A 21,092-nucleotide genomic window follows, 5' to 3' on the forward strand; every position below is an offset into this window, starting at 1 on the left:
AAAAGATATTAACTGAGAAGTTTCTCTATCCCATTACAGCACAAGTCACCAAAAGTAGACTTATGCCAATACAAAAGTTGACAAAACCAGGAAGCCCTTTTGACATTTTACACGCTCCCTCGCTATAACATGTTAAAAAGGAGATTTTTTTCCTCCACACTACACATGATATATACTATGCAGTCATTTGCTATAAGATTGGTAACCATCCAATTCGCTCAGTTGTCGAACAAGTAAACGAGTTCGCTAAAACCAAATGGCCTTGGCATTAATGAGCATTTGCTTTAAAGATCCTTCAACATGGAGAGAAATTATATCTTTGGATGAGCCCACGAAAACCCCGCCAATAAACACCGCAGGCACCGTGGGGTTACAGCCGAGCCCTTTCAAAGCCCACTCCATTTCCCTGCCCTTCGTATCTTGATCAAGCTCATGCACTGCAGGGCTTGCACCTAAGTCGTAGAACAATGCCTTGATGCTGTGGCACATGAAGCACGAGCTTTTCGTGAAGATCACCACCGCTTTCTTGGATGCCAAATCTCTTACTCGTTCCATTAATTTAGAAAACTTGTATTAAACAATCGATTGAAGTGATAAGTAAGAAACTTTGTTTCTATATATTTGCTAAGAATGATGTTTGAAACTTGGGAGTTATGCACTTATGCTTCTTTTTTCCCCTTGGAGACCTGTCTTGTGTCTTTCTGATACCTCATCATCCTTTATTTATAGAGGGGAATTCACGGCTGTGGATTATCTTGAAAACCAAAAAAAATGGATGAAAATCATAAAGATACTCGAGAGATAATTGTTTGGATAGAACAATGACCCTTTATGACTTTGTTGATGTGACCCTTTTGTGCTACAAACAAGTTGACGTGCCATGTCTTGTGATGGTTACATCTACAAATTGTTTCCGAATCCATGCGGCTTGAACTAAAATTTAGTTTCTTTGATTATCGTATTCATAAGTTGATCAATAAAGATTATTGAGTCGTCATAAGATAGATCAAAAGTTTATTACAATCGTTATCACATCAAAATTTTGAGACTCTATTTTTAACTTTCAAAACCGTAAAAATACCCGAAAAGAAAGATTTTCAATGATAAAAAATACCCCTTGCTGGTATGCTAAAGGCAGAAGTTAAACTCGGATATATTCTTTNCATAAAAAGAGCACAATCTGTGTTTTTAGACAAATTTTCACACAATATATATTCCCCAACTTGGAGGAGAGCCACACTTTTTTGATACCATATTCTTTTAGAATGTCAACCGGTGGTTTTGGATATATGAAACTGGCTGATTTGAAGTTACAGAAGGATTCTGAATATAAAGAATTAGCAGTGCTTTATTCTAATTCTTGAGGTTTCTGTTGCAAGATCCTTTGTTGGCTGATGTAAGATAATGGGTGAGTTTATGCTACAGTCCCGACGTATTTATATAAGATGATCGACTGATCATCTAATACAAAACAAAAATCGAGAGATTTACTCCCGATTTAGCATACTTACCCAACTGAGTTTTTAAGTTTAACATCTTTATTTTTAGAACTTTCTATATTAATTATATGTTGTTTTTGTAGTTGTGTTTCTAACCTATGTAACTATGGTATTTAAACTTGTATTAGTAAAATTATTTTGTGTTAAGAATTTTTTTATGTTGATTTTATCATTTTCTTCTCATTTTTATTGGAATTGCCTCAATATTGACGGTGTATGTTTAGCTTAATTCCTTGTATGAGAGGATGATTTGGTTGGATCTTTGATGACTATACAAGATAAGAACTTATCCCTACACATTTCGGTTTCGGGAACTTTATTAAACTTTTTACATGGATTCCATATATTTTTGTAGCAGAAAATATGAGTTTTTTTCCACATTCGTTATATTGTCATTTATTAATTAGGTTATATTTATTGAGTTGAACAATTCTTAAACAAAAAAATGTATTTTATGCTAATTTTCGCCTTCAAGCCTGGGTTCTCGTGTTTGTTAAAAAAATTACATTTTTTGTCCTATATGTTTGTATTTTTGCGATTTTCATCATATATGTTATCGAATTTAGTCTTAATCTTGTATCTTATCACCTTTTGGTAATTTTAATCATTTTTTAATTCAAAATGCTGATGTGACACTACATACATCAATATCTAATAAACATTCAGTCAAAAAAAATGACTAAAATTGCTAGAAAAAAAGGTTAGCGGGCTAAAACCGAAATTTCATGATATAGATTACCAAAATCGCAAAGAAATATATATCTAATACCAATAATGCAATTTTCCCTTAAAAAAAAGTTTTCTGGTGATGGATTGAGTTTTGGACGATAATATAACTTCATCGTCGTCATCATATTACATACATAATCTTTCTTTCCCTTTTAAAAGGATGAATGGATGATTAATATACACACACACACACATATATATTATGTTCTCGACAATACTTGTCATCCAATTATTTCAGCATCCAACGGAAACATGGCATAGGCTGCAGATGCCAAAACTTGAGGTGTTTAAAGAGTAATCGGTGCAAATCTTTTGGCCCTTGTCAAGATTCTTGCATATTTTCACTTTTATATAGAATAATAATCTAATCCGCGCTCATGATTTTTAATGGAGCAGAGACGAATTAACGTCCTTAAATGCTAACTTTATCATTATTTTGTTTGAGACAGGTCCAGCTTCATTGTTTGTTTCTCTATTTCAGGCTGTGGGAGCCATTGCTAGCTGGTAGGGTTAGGTAGATCCCTACTGGTTTATTAGTTCCAAAATGCATGAAAAACAATATATGAGAGATTTAAAGTATCTTAATTAGTCTCTCTCTTCCTTAGTCTCTTCAATTCATATTATTTCTCACACATTGTTAGTGCCACTAAAATTCAAGATATGATTCAAACACGAGCAAAAAAGAAAGATATAAACAGAAGTTTCTCTATCCCATTTGATGAATTGGTACTGTCTCACAAGCTGGCCAAATAAATATTCCAAGAAGCTTAAAGAGACAGACGTTGGAAGATTCCTTTCGATTGGTTGATGGCCACAACTGAAGAAGAAAAGAAACTCAACTGCTCGGCGGCTAACTGGAATAGGATGGGCTACCGCTTGCATCAGGAAAAGTATGAAAGAAGCTGGTGCACTCAGAAACCGAGGGTGAGGAAACCAAGTCGACATTGTTCAAGAGAACAAAGGAGTGAAGAGAGATTGAAGGGAATTGTTTCAAGGAATTATGTAGAGAAACTTCATTCTTGTAAAGCTTTATAAATTGGCTTGTTTTGATCGAATAAAAGAGAAAGCTGCCCACCCGTGGATGTAGGCTGTTATAACTTATAGCCGAACCACCTAAATCGCTCGGTGTGCTCTTGAATGTCTTTTAATTATCTTTCAAATGCTTTGAGTGATATTTCATTGTTGTTTTCTGGTTCGGTGAGACTCCGAAGGAGAGTTTCCAGAGTTTACTCAAGCAATTCAAGTTTCGAATTGGATCGAGTTCATAGAGTTATTTGATCGACCACGTGACACTAACATGCCTTTTGAACAACACCATTACAACATGAGTCACAAAAAGTAGAATTATATATTATGCCAAAACAAACATAAGTTGACAAAACGAAGTAGTTGACAAAACCAGGAAGCCCTTCTTCACATTTTACATATTCCCCGCTCTAACATGCTAAAACCTAGATTCTTTCTCACACGTTAAAAGCGAGTTGCCATAACAAATGGCCTTGGCATTAATTAATGAGCATTTTAAAAACCTGGGTATTTATAGATACTATAGTAATGATGACATTGCTTTCAGTTGTCGGCCTCTCTTTGAGAGTGTGATGGCTGCTCATGCCCTACTTTCTGACACTGCCATAACTGACACCTTATACTGCCTCTGGTGCTGCTACATCAACCTTGCGTGTGCTGAAAGATATGCCAGTGATTTCACAACTTGACTTCCTACACCTATGGGCTCAGGATTGACATTTGTCTCGGAATGCTCGGGCAATGGTCGCTATGCTAGGTTGTGAATATGATCCCTGATCTCTCCAAGTTTTTTTATACTGCACGGGTTAAGTTTAGAGCCCGAGCTCATTCAAGCGTAGACCTGTTTGATTATCGTCTATGGTTTTTGCAGTCCTGGAGATGGGACCCGAACTTGTTCTTATCACGGCTTGAGCTATGGGATGACTCAAGTATTTCTCGCGATATCATTTGCCAATTAAGAATGATGCTTGAAACTTGGGAGTTATGTTTCTTTCCCCTTGGAGACCTGTCTTGTGTCTTTCTGATACCTTATCATCCTTTATTGATAGAGGGGAATTTTTGCGGTTGTGGATTATGTTAGCTTACCTTGAAAACGAAAAAAAAGAGCATGAAAACCATAAAGATACTCGAGATATATTTGTTTCGATAGAACAATGAACCTTTATGATTTTGTTGATATGACCCTTTTGTGCTACAAACAAGTTGACGTGCCAAGTTATCACATCAAAATTTTGAGATGGTTTTTCTAACTTTCGGTACGTTCAAAAACGTTAAAATACCCCTTGCGGGTATGCTAAAGGCAGAAGGTAAACTCGGATATATTCTTTCATATATATATATATTAATTAATTATGGTTAAAATTTTATGTATGAATTTTTTATTTTATTATGCAACTGACACAAAGGCATGTTACTGCTACAAATGGGGGCATAAAACGAGCACAATTCTGTATGTTTTAAGACAAAATTTCACACAATATATATTCCGAAAGCCACACACACACTTCTTTGATACTATATTCTTTTGCAATGTCAACCAGTGACTTTGGATGTCTGAAATTGAGTGATTTGAAGTTACGGATGGATTCTGAATATAAAGGATTAACAGTGCATGCTTTATTCTAATTCTTTAGGTTTCTGTTGCGGGATCATTGGTTGGCTGATGTTTGATAACTTTACAAGATAAGAACTTGTCCCCACACTTTTCGGCTTCGGGAACTTTATTAAACTTTCTACATGGATTCCATGCATTTTAGTAGCAGAGAATATGAGTTTTTTTTTTTTTTTCCCCTAGAGAATTCGTCTCTTCCATAACGTACAACCAATTGACACTGCTGTAACAATTCTATGTTATATCGTAATTTGAATTGATTTTTATTGTTCTAGTTTTTTTTTAAAAAAAGATGAAGGAGAACTTTGTTATGACCAGATCTCGAACATGTTTGCATAAGGCATATCTTTACATTACATCCAATAAATTTTGATTTCGACATATGAGTTCATATATTATTGTAATTGAGTCTCGAACCTGATTACATGTGAGATCATTTGATGAGATGTTTCGCATGCATCATGGTAATACATTTACATTACATCAAATGGTTCAAGTATTAATTTGGCTAGTACGTACTTGGAGTTCTTAAAAATACATCACCAAATCAATTTTTGAGTCTTGATTTTGCATTAGAATGTTCCCTTGTATTTAGCACGAACTCGACCATGTGAGACCATTTTGACCAACCAACTCCGCAGGTATATATTTTACTCTAAAATGGGGAGAGCAAAACAAGATTTTTACATGATATCAACAAGTTTACTTGAGGAAAAATTACATGATATTTTACTCCTCTTGATATATATTTTTTAATACAAGGAGTTAGAGTTTCTAATATTGGCTCATCGTGATATATATATACGAGGAACCAAGATTGCTAACCATGGCTACTCCGGGGTTCCTAAGCCGCTGCTCATGAGATATATTTTTAAAATTTAAGGAGTTTAGATTGCTAACTCGACTCGTGATACATACATATAAATGTGTACATATTTTTTTCAAGCATCAAACCAATGAGAAGCCAAAAATTATGAACCTGAAAATCACACAAACCATAGCAATCATATACATTCATATATTTACATATAAACAAAGTTATGAAATCGAATGGCACCTTCTTTTCTGAAAAGCAAACCGACTTTCGGAACTTGCCTTGGCCTCTATGGGCTTTTCTGTTGCCCGAAACAATGAATTAATCTTGCTTAACGTCTTCGTAAATGACTTGAATAACCTGTTGGCAGGATGCGGTTTCACGAGCTCTTGTTTGATCGATACGTGGTCTTTTTCAAGATCAGTTAGCCTCATTCTCATTCTGGCAACTTCAAGCTTCAGCTCCCGGTTTTCCCTTCTAACTGATGCGTAGTTATCTCTTGGCGATATGCATCCACTCCCTGTCCCTGAACGGTGGTGGAGTTGTCCCGTCATCGAGCCAAAGAGGAAATGGTTCTGCCCCCCAACCCCATTCATAGCATTCCTCAACCTCATTTGTTCAAAGTACAGAACTTGAACCGCCATTTGCACTGGTAACCGTTCATTTTGAGCCGCATGACTGCAGGCTTCTTGACTGAGTTTTTGGCTGTCTATCGCCTTGCAAATTCGGTACCGTTCCGAGTCTTTAATGTTGGGATGGGCCTGTTGGTTCATTCAGAAAATGGTGATCATATAAAAAGTAAAACTTGATTTATGATTATACTAGATTCTCGTCGCTTCTTTTTTAGGTTGTAAGAGTGGCTCACCTTGAGAAACATATCTGAGGCTCGGTATAGTCCATCATGCACCATACGAGCATGGCCCGGAAGTAGTTCCATGAGTGCTATGAATTTTGATGGAGCTAGGTTTGAATCTAGTGCAACTTCTGCGAGATAATTGTCCAAAAGCTTAGAGACTTTAATGATTGAGCTCTGATTCGGTGATCCAGGGCTGTCAAAGCCGAAGACCATCTCACTTTCATCCCGAAATTGCTTATCATCATCAGCATCATCCTTGTCGCGATTCAAGAAAATGGAGAAAATACGAAGTATCGAATCTATATCATAGGAATGACTGTGATTGTTTCCATATGAATTTACAGGAATCAAAATATCTTCAAGAATCGCTTGGTCTAATTGCAGACCTATCCTTCTTTCAAGATCTGTCCTGCAAGATGTGGAAGCTTCTACTACTGCAGCCGATTTCAATAAACTTGAAAGAAACGCCATTGGAACTGTGCTCTTTCTTGATTGAGTTGGTAGTAAGCCTACAGCCGTTTCAATAACCACCCTTTGTTTCTTCTGAAAATCAAGATTCGAAACATTCCCTTTAACCGGTTGAGAATCTTTTACCCCAAGACCATGGAGTGAGTTCTGAACATATTTTATCAGAATTCTACATATGGTATCCTGTTTCAAGCCCTTCGTTTTGACAGCAGACAGAACTCTTTGAAAGAAATCAAGATTCAGTATTGTGAGCGACTTTCCCCACCAATCTATGGTAGTCTCTGGATCAGAATTTGAAGGAAAATTATGCTCCAACTTCGACAACCCTGAAGCCAGCTGCTCTTTACATGCATTATTTGAAATCGAGTCGATTATCCTGCTAATAAGATTGATCTCCTCGGATGTTGGCACCAGACTTTCACAGCTATGAAGAACGGATATTGAATTCGGTATGTTCGAGAGGACTATATCCCTGAGGTACCCTTCAGTCCTGGCTTCAAGATTCATCTCAGAAAACTCTTCCGTCATTTCAAGAAAATGCGCCGCACATCGAAGCATAGCAACATTTGATGTTGTAATCTCAAAACTCACGCCATAACAAAACTTTGCAGCAAGCTCAAATGCAAGTGATCCACCGGGAACACTGGAGAGATTTAGCCTTGATATCTTGGAATCTTTCGCCTCCACCAATAATTTTTGTATTCTTCCACATCGAGAAACTAGAGGGAACTGCCAAAGAATACACGCATTGCCTGATCGGGGTTTGTTTTTAATGGCTATATAAAAAATCTGTTAGGTAATCAAGCTTATGAAATGCATGCATAGTTCTTACTTTGTGAAGCGCAAAACTCATCGTTCCAACTTCAATGGTTACGTCACTGGAAGCATCAGATATTGGCCTGGAACACGAATATGATCAGATTTACACCTTTAATTCATGACAAAAAAACCCATAAAAGCAAAATAAATAACATATTTTCCTACAAATGCATCCACATATTTGAATCCATTGAAGCTGGAGCACAAACATTAATCGGTTTCTTGGACTTGGGCTGAGAGAATCCGTGGAACCTGCGCACTAAATTACTGATCTTTGTCCTAATGTCTTTCGATATCAACGAATGGCACAACTAATCTTTAAATGTAAATAAATTTCTGAAGTGACAAGTATTGAAATAAAAGTACTAGTGTAACATGAAAATTAATTGCCCCTTTACCTGTATTGTGAGATTGAACATGAGGTGTTTTGTCTCCAGAGGAACTGTATCTAATTTATTGTATTTGACAGCAAACCAGAACAAAGGGGTCTAAACAGAGAACATGCGCTTTCTTACCGCTGATTAGTAACGATTCTCATGTTAACAATGCACATACATTTATAAATTAATCAACACAATTGAAAATACAGAACTCAACACCAATTCTTGGTAATTCAAGAATTTTAACTTAGGAGAGAATAAAAACACGAAAAAGTCATCCAAGGAATATATATATATATATATTTTTTTACCATTCATTAGCATATTTAGAACTTGAACTGGGACGAAAGTATCTCTTTCCCAATATGCTTGGCTTCATTTCGGCAACCGTAGCAATGCCCATTAACTAGACAAGCTGAAAATCCCGGAAAAGTTCCCCTTTTTTCTTTCTGTCTTTCCACTGAACCAACTGTGAAAATGTTCTTTTCTTCAAACTTTTATTGATCTTTCAAGAACAAATGCGCAAACCCACCTTCGTTAATTTTTAATTACACACACAGGATTCAAGAACTCATTCAAGACTAGAGATTTTCGAAAGTTAAACTTTTTGTTTCTTGTCTTTGTAGAAAAATGTAAGCTAAAGTCAATAACATACTTGCATTGGTGGAAACTTTTCGGTGAAAGGTGCGACCTTTTCTGCTGTTATCTATTATCATTACTATTATTTTGCTGTGCTGTGTTATTTAAAAAATCGCAGGAATCCGGAAGAGTGTGGTGCTTTTGGGGGTTGTAATCATGGCATACTAACTGAGATCAGTATGAAAATTATATTAATTAATCAAAGTGGCTGAAAATTAAAGACGAGTTGGGATTAAATTACTTTTTAGTACCTATTTCTAGCTCATGAAGCCTAAAACAATCACAATTATGAGACATTATTAGCACCTAAATGCTCAAATTTAGAGTGCCTCGAACCATCCCACATTCATTTATTACACAAAAACGTACGACTTAGTGGAAACATATGACCAACCGTGGGATTCAAACAAGAACATGGTGTCGTGTGGTTCATCTTCCTTAATTAGTAGTCACTGTCTTTGTTAATTATCACAAATATAAATATAACAATAGACGCATAAAATAATGTTAAATTATGACTTTTTCACATACATTTTAATAATAATAATAATAATAATAATAATAATAATAATAACAATAATAATATTAAATAAGTTGTAACTTGGAAGAAATAATTTTAATATAATAATACAATAAGTTATAAGACAACAAAATTTCATCCACACTATATTTTGTGAAGCTCAACTCCAATTAATATTGGATAAATCATGGTTGGAGGGCATCTTAGGTGTTAATAATGTCTCATAATTGTTATTTTCCTAGGCTTCTTGAGTACGAATAGAAAAAGTTACTACCACACTATGGATATGACGGAGGAGCTCAATAATGGCATAATCTTCTCTCAAAGTTAATTTTTTACACACACATATTTTTCTCCTAAAACTTGGCATAATTAAATTTAAAATAATAATAATAATAATAATAATCTCTCTCAGATTGTCAAATTAATAGTTTGAAACATTAAAGATTGAGGGAAAATGACAAATACCAATATGAATATATTCATAGGACAGACAAATTTTGTATAAGCATACCCCACCACCAATCGAAGTGTGTGGTCTTAATGAAGATGTCCAAGAAACCATATGTACCCACCTCTTAAATATTTCATAAATAAATGTTGCGTAGTATTAGTACAAACATAGCCAGAAATTTTCAAAATTAGATGACTCTTTATATACATTTTTGATATGATCATATTGTTATTGGCCTCGTCTTCTCATAAATTTCAATCCGAGGTAATGAACCGTGGCATTTCGCATTTGCATGCATCGCGATTTCAACACATTCGACTACGTTTAAGTAATATATGAGTGGAGGTTACGGTCACGGAAAAGTGATTATAGAATTATGAGGTGTAGAAGATAGAAAATTATAATATAATCTATAATTATGAGAGGTAAAATGTGTACAAGATAGAAAATTATAATATAATCTATATTTTTCTCTCTTTCTCTATGCTTTGAACATTAATTTTGGAAGTTTATTTAAATATATGAAAGTTGTATAGATTTTAAAAAAAAAAATTGATTGCGATTATAAACTTGTGGAATGTGAAAATGGTTCTTTTTTAAAAGCGAAAGAAAGAGATGAAATTGGTCTTGCTTACTATATATGTTTGGTATGGTTTACGGGCTTTTCAAAGCCCAATTTAAAGTTACCAACTGCCCAAAATAAATATTGGGCTTTATTTTACACCGACACGCACACAAAAAGCCAACAAATCTTGGGCCCAGTCCAGTGTAATTGAGTACGGACGGGGGAATTTTGATTTAAATAATTTTGTCAAAAAATCGACTTCAAATATAATTTGGATTATTGATTATAAACTTGGTGTTTTTTCATTAATCATCCCCCACCGATAAGTGTGTCGTGCATAACTTTAAGTTGTTCTAATGGAAAGTTGGTTCTCGACCGGTTGGTGTACCATTTCCTACTATGATTCATGGGGGTCTCCGTTTTCGGTTTTTGATCGATCTTGTTGACTTAGTTTATTACATGTCTGATATCTTCAACCAGGGATGACAATATTCTCCGAACTTATGGAGGAATTCGATATCTAACTCGAATGAAGGAAGGTATGGAGAAAATGTTTTACTCGATTAAATAAATGAATAATAGAGTAAGAGGATTTTAGGGTATGGAGATGGAGGCAGATGTATTAACATTCTATTTATACCCGACATGTATACTCAATTATAAAAATATACACACACACACATATTTATGTATTTATTTATATAAACATATTAATTCTAATTTGATTTTGTCGAATTATGGTAGTTGGATGAAACACATAAAATTATTAATATAGAGCTAATATTATTTTGTATGATAGTAGTGTTGAAATAAATTATTTATTAAATTTTTTTATATCTTATATGATGTTTAGTTTGTTATTTTGAATATTTTTCTCATTATTCGCTTAAAATTTTGATTAATAAGCATAGTTTTATCGAAAGAATTAAAATTTTAAAAAATATAATCGTAAGTAGTAATAGATATCAGGGTATGATATGAATACTAAGTTCTCCGACTGATATAAAGATGAAGACGAAAGTTGAATACCCGACGAGATTGAGATGAAGATGAGGACGGAGACATAGAATCTTATTCGAACTCGACTCATTGTCATTCATATGTTTGAACCATGTTTGAGGAGTAATTTGTTTTGAGATTTTAATGATCAAACTGATATTTATATGGTCAAATATTATGTGCTATTCGTAATGGGATGATCAATGATTCCGTTAATGGGCATATGCAAGCTTCCAAAGGTACAATTTGACGCATATTCTTGCCAACTGAAAATTTTACCAAATGGGTTGGCTTCGTTTGATTACCCACTTATATTTATATAAAATTTACAATCTAGTTAAAAAAATACATATAATCGATTATAGTTTCTAAATAAATTATTATAAATATTTTTGTACCTGCATAAGATTTTATTCAAATAACTAAGAGCATGAAATTATTTGAAATATGATTTATGTACCAAAAGTAGTCAAACTAGCATTTGAAGTTCAGTGCATGTGAATATTTGTTTATTTGTCGATAGCTTATGGGCTATAATCGACTTCATGTAAAAAAATTCATATGTTTGAAACGATACCGAAAGTTTACTATTTAGAAAATGAATAGGTTTTTTGTGATATAATTTTGTATATCTTTATATGCTAGATTGATCAATAAAAATAATAATTTTGACATAAAAAATAATATTTTTATGAGTGACATAAATAAAATATTTTATCTCATAAAATTGATTTGTAAAACAATCTCCAAAAAAATACTTTATGTCAAAAATATGGGCATGTTGGTCTCTCACTCGTGGTCTTTAAATTTAGCTGGGAAATTATATTTTGACTTGGAAAGTCAAAGGCCTCTAAATAAACGTCAAAGTTAGAGACCAACTCAACTCCAATGTTTTCACAACTAATAATAGATGAAGCCACATTGACAAGGACCAAAACANTATAATATTATCATATAAAAAATAATTGAATAACAGAACATGCATGACTTTATTGTAGAAAAAAAGATATTGAAAATGAGTGCGGAAAATTTGATACAATTTAGTTATCGGGATTAATTATCGTAGCTATATCTTATTTAATATATAAAAAAGATAAATAGATGTTGTTTTTTCGCACTTAAGTCAATACTTAAAATAAAATAATAGTTGACATTAATTTTTTTAAAAAAACTAATCATAACCGAAGAAGATAGAAATCTTCATTAATCTATTTTGCAAATTTCCCCCTCTCTCAAAAGGGGAAAACATTTATTTCCGAATATTTATTCAAATAGCTGCCGCAATTCAGAATATTCCTATTTTTTTTCAAAAATATTATTATTATTATTATGTTGTGAATTTTTTTGAGTAAATATAATGTGAAATTTACATTCCTATTTAGGGGGAAAAAGGTTTATCAAATAAATAAATAAAAATATTAAATAAAAGAAAATTCGAGGCTGCTGGGCACCATAACCGGAGTCTTTCATCTCTCTCGTCTCTCTCTCTCTCTCTCTCCATAATTTATTTCTCCCTTTACTTCTTCTGCTAATCGGATTTAGCTTCAGAGATCGCGTGACACGATCCATTTCCACGATCCTAAACTAAATAAAGCTCTCGAATTTTGAGACGATTCTCAGTGTTGTACCTTTTTTTTCCTGAGTGTTGCAATCTTTTGATATACGCGTCTGTAAATTATTGGAAGCTTGTCCTGATAGGTGAAGATATATCGGAGTGTAAATCTGATTAGGAAGATCACTTGGTGGGTTTTTCCGGCTCTTCGATTTTGTGAAATGGGTCGTTGAAAGTTTCGGAGAAAAGTAAAAGGAGAGGAAAAAAAATTTCTTTTTTGGGGATATTTAATATTTAATACTTCTTTTGATATTTGTGTCGGAAGCAGAGATGGGAGGAAGGGGTTAGCGTTAGGGGTTTGAGATGGAAGAGACTGAGGTTGAAGAAGGTGAAGCTCTTTCTTATCATGGTCAGGATGAAGATTCCACCATTGACCCAGATATTACTCTCTCTTACATTGTAAAGCACATTAAATTTCCTTCTCTTTGCATCTTTATTTTGTGCTGTGCTGTAATTATTCTTTCTGTAATGTTATGTTAATTGCAGTTACGTAGTAAGGCTGAATTGTACCTTGTTTTTAGTTGTGAGTCATCTCTGTTGCTCTCTGATTGCTGATACGTGCTATATTGGTAATTTTTCTACCTGGTGTGTAGTTATTTTGGTTTTGATCACATTTTTAAAGCTGGATTTATTGCTGGTTTAAATAGTTAAAGATGGTGGTCAGTGTTCTTTATCTTGATTTGATGCATGCTCAGCTATTCTCGTTAAGAGACTAACATGGGAGTTGGTGCATGGGGGTGTCTATCTTTTTAGCGAAGATGGATACAATAAATTTGTTTGTGGGATTATAACAGATGGTTATAGTAGAAGTAGAATGTAGCTCTAATATTTCTTAACTTGCGCTCTTTTGAAGGGAGATAAACTTGAAAGCGTTTTGGGCCATTTCCAGAAAGATTTTGAGGGTGGTGTTTCAGCTGAGAATTTGGGTAAGTTCGGGAAAGAATGTGGCTGATCGTATAAAGTTAGTGCAAGGTGAATGTGGGTTCAGAATATGATGTTTACTGATCAGAAATTCAAATTCTTAAACAGGGGCGAAATTTGGAGGATATGGTTCATTTTTACCTACTTATCAGCGGTCTCCATCTTGGTCCCGCACAAAGATTCCACCGAAAGTTAGTAGTTATGATACTCCCGTATCCCCAAGAAAGCTATGGACAGAGGTAGATACTTGTAGATCTTAATCTACATACTTTTCTGTTTGCTATCTTCCACTCCAAAATAGAACTAGAGTTTCTGTTCAACATGATATCCAGGTTCACTTGAGCTATTTGATTTGTTCTCTGATTTAGGATCAGAGACAAAACTCATTAGCTTCATCAAGCTCTTCGCCAACAGCAAGATTACCTGATGCTTCAGGAAAGACCGTATCAATTGAAAATTCGTTGAAGGGCTTACCATCCAGACATGTTGATGAATCAGGTTCTAAATATGGAGTCATCAAGAAATCTGTCAATCCTTCTGCCCAGAGAACTCTGAAGGTTCGGATCAAAGTTGGCTCTGATAATTTGTCGACAGAAAAGAATACTGAAATCTACAGTGGACTGGGTCTGATGGTCTCTCCATCCTCTTCATTGGATGACAGTCAGGAAGCAACTGTTCAAAAGCTGAGTGCTAACCGTTTGGATGTGCCCGAGAAATCTCCTACCAGTATTCTTCAGGTATCTGTAAATCATTGTCTCATTTTTTGGGATTAATATGGCCTTTAGCTTTCTTAAACTTCACATTTCTGCTCTGATGGATCAGATAATGACATCCTTCTCCGCGGTTCACCTTTTATCCCCTCTATCAGAAGATCTGATTTTTTTGATCGAAAGAAGAAAGATTGGTGGTGATAATGAATCTGAATTCATGGACAAGACTCACATAGAAACTTCTGGGATGCTAGTAAATGGATCTCTTTCTGGTAGGAGTGATCAGAATGACTCATTACACTGTGATGAAATGGTTTCTAAAGCTTTTAAACTTCCACTTATATCAAATTCACAATATAACATTGCTGATGCTGCAAAAGATATGTGTACGACTGTGACACTTGATCCTTTAAATGATTCAAAATCTGGATTGAAGGGTGAAGCTGGTAGAGATATTATTAAGAAAAATTTGGACAGTGAATCTTCCCCAGAAAGTGGCAAGATCGAGAAATTGGGTGAAAGACTGGGTTCATCAGGCAAGAATTCAGAAAATAAAAAAGAAAATTTTAGCTCTCAGAAGAATGTTCTCAAAGAAGAAAATTCTAATGCTTCGGATCAATCTGATTCAAATGTCTCCAAGGGAAGAAATGAGCCTAGTGTTGAACCTTCTGATCTTCCGAAGAAATTTGTGGGAGCGCACATACAAAAAGATCGGCGAATGGTTGATTCTTCTTTGATTTCTAAAAGTGGAAAGAACTCTCATGCTAAGTCTCTTGTATCCAAAAATGATTCACGAGATCTTCAAAAGGAACCTGAAAAATATCGGGAGATGCATCTTAAGGAATTTTTTGGAGACTTTGGATTTGAAGAAGAAGATGATGAATTGACTTCAAGGGACATGCCCTCTGGAAGGCCGAAGGATCCTCAACTTTTGAAGAAAAGAAATTCGAGTGAATATATCAACACATCAAAAGAGAAATCTAATGATAAAAGTGCTGAAAGGCCTAATCCAACAGAAAATTATCATAGATTGCCTTCTCTTGTGGCACCACCTCCAACATCTGAAACTCAAACAGGAGTGGCTCCTATTGTTAAGGAAGACTGGGTCTTTTGTGATAAGTGTAAAAAATGGAGACTCCTTCCCCTGGGTACAAATCCTAAAAGTCTTCCTGAGAAATGGCTTTGTAGGATGCTTACGTGGCTGTAAGTTTTGTCATTGTTACAGTTTATGTTGTTACCTTGATCATCATCTATCATATATATGTGATATATATATATATGTGAAATTTTTTATATTTTATATCCAAATTTATCTGTCTAATGACAAATCAACTATCAAAGCCTAATGCCTTTGATGGTCAAGTTTTGTATGATTCCTTGTTTGCCTAAATGTGGTGATACCTCATCAACCTCGATTTCTGTTTGTATTATTTCTTCAATAAAAAACATCTTATTGTTCTGCCACTCTGTAGGCCTGGAATGAACCGTTGTAGCATACCTGAGGAGGAAACTACCAGTGCTTTAAGAGCCCTGTACCAACCTGCTGCTGATTCAATTCGGGCCCCTTATTCTGAGAGGCAGCACAACCAACTTCACAATTCTATTTCTGCTACCGTCAGCGTACCATTGGTTGATGCTGGGTGTCCTGTTGGAGAGCTCCAAAATATCGCTGACCTCAATGAAACAACGGGGCAGAAGAAAAAACATAGGGCAGATCATTCATCAAGTTTGTTTGATATCGATGGTTCCACTCACTCTGCGAACTCACGGAAGAATCTCCCATCATCTTCCAAAAATGGTACGTCAAACATAGAAAATCATTCTCCTCTAGATAGCTGTGGATTTCTGAGTAATATAAAAGAATCACTTGTCAATTATTCTAAAAGAGGTACTGTGATACGCCAATTTCCTAAATTAACTATCAAATTTTATATTAGCTCCATTATTTAGCTTCATGGGTTTTTATCTGGTATTTTTAAGCTTTTTTTTAAATCTATTTTTCACACATATACACACACAGGTACAAATCTGAAGATAAATAAGCTAGAGTTTGACGCAGATGATTCTAGGGCATCTAAAAGAATGAAGGCGGAAGCACATTTTAATAATGGAAAGTGGTGTTCTGAAAATGGCGGGTCCTTAAATGCAGGCACTATATTGGCCAATGGTTTGTCAAATAAATCATTGAGGCACAAGGATTCAAGGGGAAACATGAAGAAGGATACAGGTTTGAACCAAGAAATAATAGTTCCAGATAATGGTTCGATACACTCGAGAGATAATGGTTCGATACACTCGAGAAAATTTGATAATAAGGACTCTGTTCGAAAAAGGAAAGGTAAGGATGACCATGGTTCTCAAAGTTGCCATCAAAATTCTGATGATTTTGTTGATGGATGGGAGAGTGACCAGCTGGAAAGAAAAAAAGCTAGAGCTTCCAAGTCTGGAGGAAATGGCTCGAGTGGAAGCAAATCCAGAGCAGAAACCGACGAGAAGGGCAGGACTATAGATAAGCAGATTAAAAATCAGTGTTTGAGCAATACTCAGGTAGAAGATTGTTTGAAAAATGATAGGGGTTTAGTACATCCATCTGTTGCCGCCAATTCAAGCTCTTCCAAGGTATCTGGCTCACATAAAAACAAAAGCAATGCCCAGGAAGTTAAAGGTTCTCCTGTCGAATCAATTTCATCATCTCCTTTGAGACCTCATAATGCTGATAAGGTCCCTTCAATGAGAGAGAAGCTCTTTGAAAAAGATGATTTTAAGGATCCTTACTCTTCCACCGCAGTGAGTCCAAAAAGGATTTCAGGTGGTGAAGATGGAGGAAATGTTCGAGAAGAGATGATGAAAAAAGATGTTAGTTGCACTATTGATAATAGCGTATCGAACATGAAGAAGTCAGAAAAGGTGTCTTCACATTCGAAAGACAAAAGTCATACTTCTGTATCTGATATGGATAAAGACAAAATCAAGGAAAAGACCAAGAGTAGAAAAAACAAGTCTGACCATAGGTCTGGTACTCCCGCTGAGATGGACAAGTTTGTTTGCAAGAACGATACTGGTGGAGGAACATTAAGCGAGAGCAGTAAAGTATTGGATCAGTCAAAGTTTGGAGGTCACGATGGCCAATATGTCATCGAAAGCCAAGATAAAAAACGTAATCTGGAGGAGAAACTACTCAAGAGAAGTAACCTGCCTGAAGCAAATGGAAATGGGATATCACAGTCTCTTCCACCCTTAGGGAGAGTTGAGACTGAAACAGTTGCTAGTCTCCAACCTGTCACTGGATCTCAGAAAGAAAATGGTGTAAAAAATCAGTGTAAAAAAACTGAAAAGCAAAATGATCGACCTATTAATTTAAGACATCCCACTCCAAATTCCCACAAGGCCCAGGATGTTGAAGCCTCGAGTCCTGTTCGAAGGGAGTCCTCCAATCATGGTGCTAACAATGCTTTAAAAGAGGCCAAGGACCTCAAACACTTGGCGGACCGCTTCAAGGTTTGTTCATGTCATATGGATACGGACATAGATATTGAGTTGTTTCTAGCTCTTCAAAACACGGGTTTGTTTTTACAGAATTCTGGATCAACTGAAAGCAATGGACTTTACTTCCAAGCCGCCCTCAAATTTCTCCATGGAGCGTCTCTGTTGGAAACTGGAAGCAGTGAAGGCTCTAAGCATAATGAGATGATGCACTCAAGGCATATAGACAGTAGCACTGCGAAGCTCTGCGAGTGAGTTTTTACTGCAGTGGTTAGACCTTTATGGTGTCCTAATGCACGATTATTTAAAAAGCGTTAATAAATTCTGGTCTTTAAGATAGTAACCTGATCTAAAGCATGTACTTTTCATACTTCCGATAATGGCTGGTTTCTTGTAGGGAAATTGTGGTTCATCCATAGCATTTCTTCTTGGTATTAACTAAATAATTATTGGTAGGTTTTGTGCCCATGAATTTGAAAAGTCAAAAGACATGGCTGCTACTGCATTGGCTTATAAATGCATGGAGGTTGCTATATGCGAGTAATTTATTATTCACATTCCAGTGCAAATAGGGACAGGAATGAGTTGCAAACTGCTCTGCAAATGGTTGCTCCAGGTATTAATCCATTTTAATTGAAAAAACTCACCATTAGTGGAGGTCATTTCAATTCAACTCGTAATACTTTTGACACTGCCTCAGTCATTTTTGTTATTTCTTTCACAGTAAACAGTAATACTTTCTCCTCTTATCCAAAGCCAAATCCAGATAATGACGATTATCATTACTCTCTTGTTCCTCGAATTCTTTTCTTAATGAATGGATGTGACATAAGCATGTTTCACTGAGCAGATATAAAGTTAACTGTTGTTAGCTGATATAAACAAGAACTTTTACCTTCCTAATTTCAGTTTTTGTCTGTTTCATAATTACCATTCAGGTGAATCTCCTTTCTCCTCCACCTCTGACGTTGACAACTTGAACCAAGCAACTACAGACAAGGGCAATGTGCTAGCCAAAGTTGTAGGTTCTCCCCAAGTTTCTGGAAGCAATACTATCACTTCTCGAAATCGTTCTGGTTTCATCCGGCTTCTAAATTTTGTAAGTGCAGTTACATCTTCAACGTGTACTTGCAAATTAGCCTATCGCACTATGTCATCATTCAATCGGTTACTTGTTTTTTAGATTATAGTTTGTGTAAGTTATTGTGTTTGTATTCCTTTAGGCACAAGATGTTAACTTTGCAATGGAAGCCTCAAGTAAATCAAGAAACGCTTTCACAGCTGCTATATCAAACCTTGGCGAATCAGACATCTGTTCTCTCAAAACAGCACTCGATTTCAACTTCCAAGATGTAGAGGGTTTATTGCGTCTTGTTCGAGTTTCAATGGAAGCGATCAATCATCGTTGAACTGCCTATTATGTTTCTAAAGCACCCATCTTGAATCTTTCCCTTTCATAGTTTTCTTCTGGTATATGAGGAAGAAAATTGGAGAGGCCTCTCGCTTTTCGAATTCCATGTTGAATCAAGGCTCCACTAAAAGATCATGCTCGTAGTAGTGTCATTTATCTTTTGATAAACAGGATGAAAGGCCTCCATTTTTTATCAAGTCAGGTTAATGATATTGATAATGCCTTAAATGAGTTCATATTGGGTGATGCGAGAACAATAGAAAGATAATCTTGAGCTGGTAAAAGTCGCCACGTTTAGGCTCCAATGTTCATTACCAGGGGTTGGTGATTCTGTCCCCTCACCTGTCTACAAATTCAATCTTAAGAGGACTTATGGTCGAGGCTTCTGTCAACCCTTTGCAGGTGCATGATAAGAAATGTTGATCCTGCTGACCGCACTAGATTCAGCAGATTTATTCCAGAAAAGTGGACTATATGACAGGTTAATATTTTCAATATTATGTTCTTGTGCTAATAGATTTTGCTCGCTTTTCTTTTGGCTCTTATACTTTTGCGATTAAATGTTCTGCAGGTCTGCTCATAATGGTTCCACCCTAGTTGTTCACAGATTTTGCCTTGTATTCATCTGGACGTATAGAATAAATTATGGAAACGTGTATGGTTAAGTTTAAGAAATAAAATGGTGAAAGGATTATGAACGATGATTCCTCCAGCGGATGTACGTGTAAATTTGATATTGCGTTGATTTTTTAAGCAATAAGGGCTGCCTGAAGCTTTTAGTCTTGCTGTCAGTCTCTTTTTTCGCGAATATTGACGCCCATGCGGCCATGCTCTGCATTTGGCAGGTATTTAGTTATAATGTTCATATTTTCAAGTCGCACAGTATAAAAATTGCTTACATTATGGATTCTTGTTGTGTACCATGTCTGCTGTCGAGTTTTTCCTGTTTTATCTTTCCTCTCCCATAGCCTTTTGGTGCTAATGAGATGACTATTTGTGCAGGTAAATCGGCAAGTGGGAAGCATCCCAATAATAAGATATGACCAAATTATTCCAGCCCCGTCTCTGGTTTATTAGGGCAAAAAGATTTGCTCCATCCTAATGTAATTGTCTGTGTATATACATATACTTCCCTTCGAAGATGTAGTAATAATTTTCTTTCTCAAGAAGTTTAGTAGGACCTACAAACATCTAATTTCTTGAATTTGTGTAATCTACAAAAACTGAACGATAGCCGCCGACAATGTCACATTATTATTATTAAGAGTTCCAAAATGGGAACCAGTAACGACGATTTACGACTTGGTTCTAAATATTATGTCTTGCTTACACGTGACACACGTATATATTTTCATATTTTTTGATCATCTAATTTAGTTATAATAATTACCTCTAAAATGATAGCGTAATCATTATTAGTAGATATCGAAATGAAATTTACATATCAAATGCGAGGTTGAAGTGGGAAAAGGTTTGGGTATGGTCTATTTACACATCAAATGTGACGAGCCAAAATTGATGAAAGCTTGTACCAAAAATAGTCATTCTAACACTCTCAAGTATTGTAATATATAT

The 21,092-nt window shown here is 35.3% G+C and overlaps 2 protein-coding genes and 1 pseudogene across 4 annotated transcripts; 1 reads left to right on the forward strand and 2 right to left on the reverse strand.

Annotated features, from left to right (window-relative positions):
- On the reverse strand, nt 1-698 carry LOC140967322 (glutaredoxin-C11-like). The gene has a single exon (XM_073427782.1). The coding sequence runs from the start codon at nt 553-555 to the stop codon at nt 247-249; it is 309 nt and encodes a 102-aa protein (XP_073283883.1). The 5' UTR covers nt 556-698; the 3' UTR covers nt 1-246.
- A 5,130-nt stretch (nt 699-5,828) lies between these two features.
- Nucleotides 5,829-8,917, reverse strand: LOC140967235 (BTB/POZ domain-containing protein At1g03010-like). 3 transcript variants are annotated; one of them, XM_073427646.1, is made up of 5 exons: nt 8,515-8,604; nt 8,222-8,340; nt 7,837-7,903; nt 6,546-7,733; nt 5,829-6,441 (listed from the first exon to the last, which is right to left on the reverse strand). In XM_073427646.1, the coding sequence occupies exons 3-5, from the start codon at nt 7,855-7,857 to the stop codon at nt 5,905-5,907; spliced, it is 1,746 nt and encodes a 581-aa protein (XP_073283747.1). In that variant the 5' UTR covers nt 7,858-7,903; nt 8,222-8,340; nt 8,515-8,604; the 3' UTR covers nt 5,829-5,904. The 3 variants fall into 3 exon arrangements, with proteins under 3 accessions (XP_073283747.1, XP_073283745.1, XP_073283746.1); XM_073427644.1 differs by lacking the exon at nt 8,222-8,340 and having other exon boundaries at nt 8,515-8,917; XM_073427645.1 differs by lacking the exons at nt 8,222-8,340; nt 8,515-8,604 and adding an exon at nt 7,989-8,208.
- Nucleotides 8,918-12,830: 3,913 nt separating this feature from the next.
- Nucleotides 12,831-19,934, forward strand: LOC140967305 (cysteine-tryptophan domain-containing zinc finger protein 3-like; annotated as a pseudogene).
- The last annotated feature ends 1,158 nt before the right edge of the window (nt 19,935-21,092 follow it).

Source organism: Primulina huaijiensis, unplaced genomic scaffold (genome assembly GCF_012295235.1).
Source record: "Primulina huaijiensis isolate GDHJ02 unplaced genomic scaffold, ASM1229523v2 scaffold24871, whole genome shotgun sequence".
Lineage (NCBI taxonomy): Eukaryota > Viridiplantae > Streptophyta > Magnoliopsida > Lamiales > Gesneriaceae > Primulina > Primulina huaijiensis.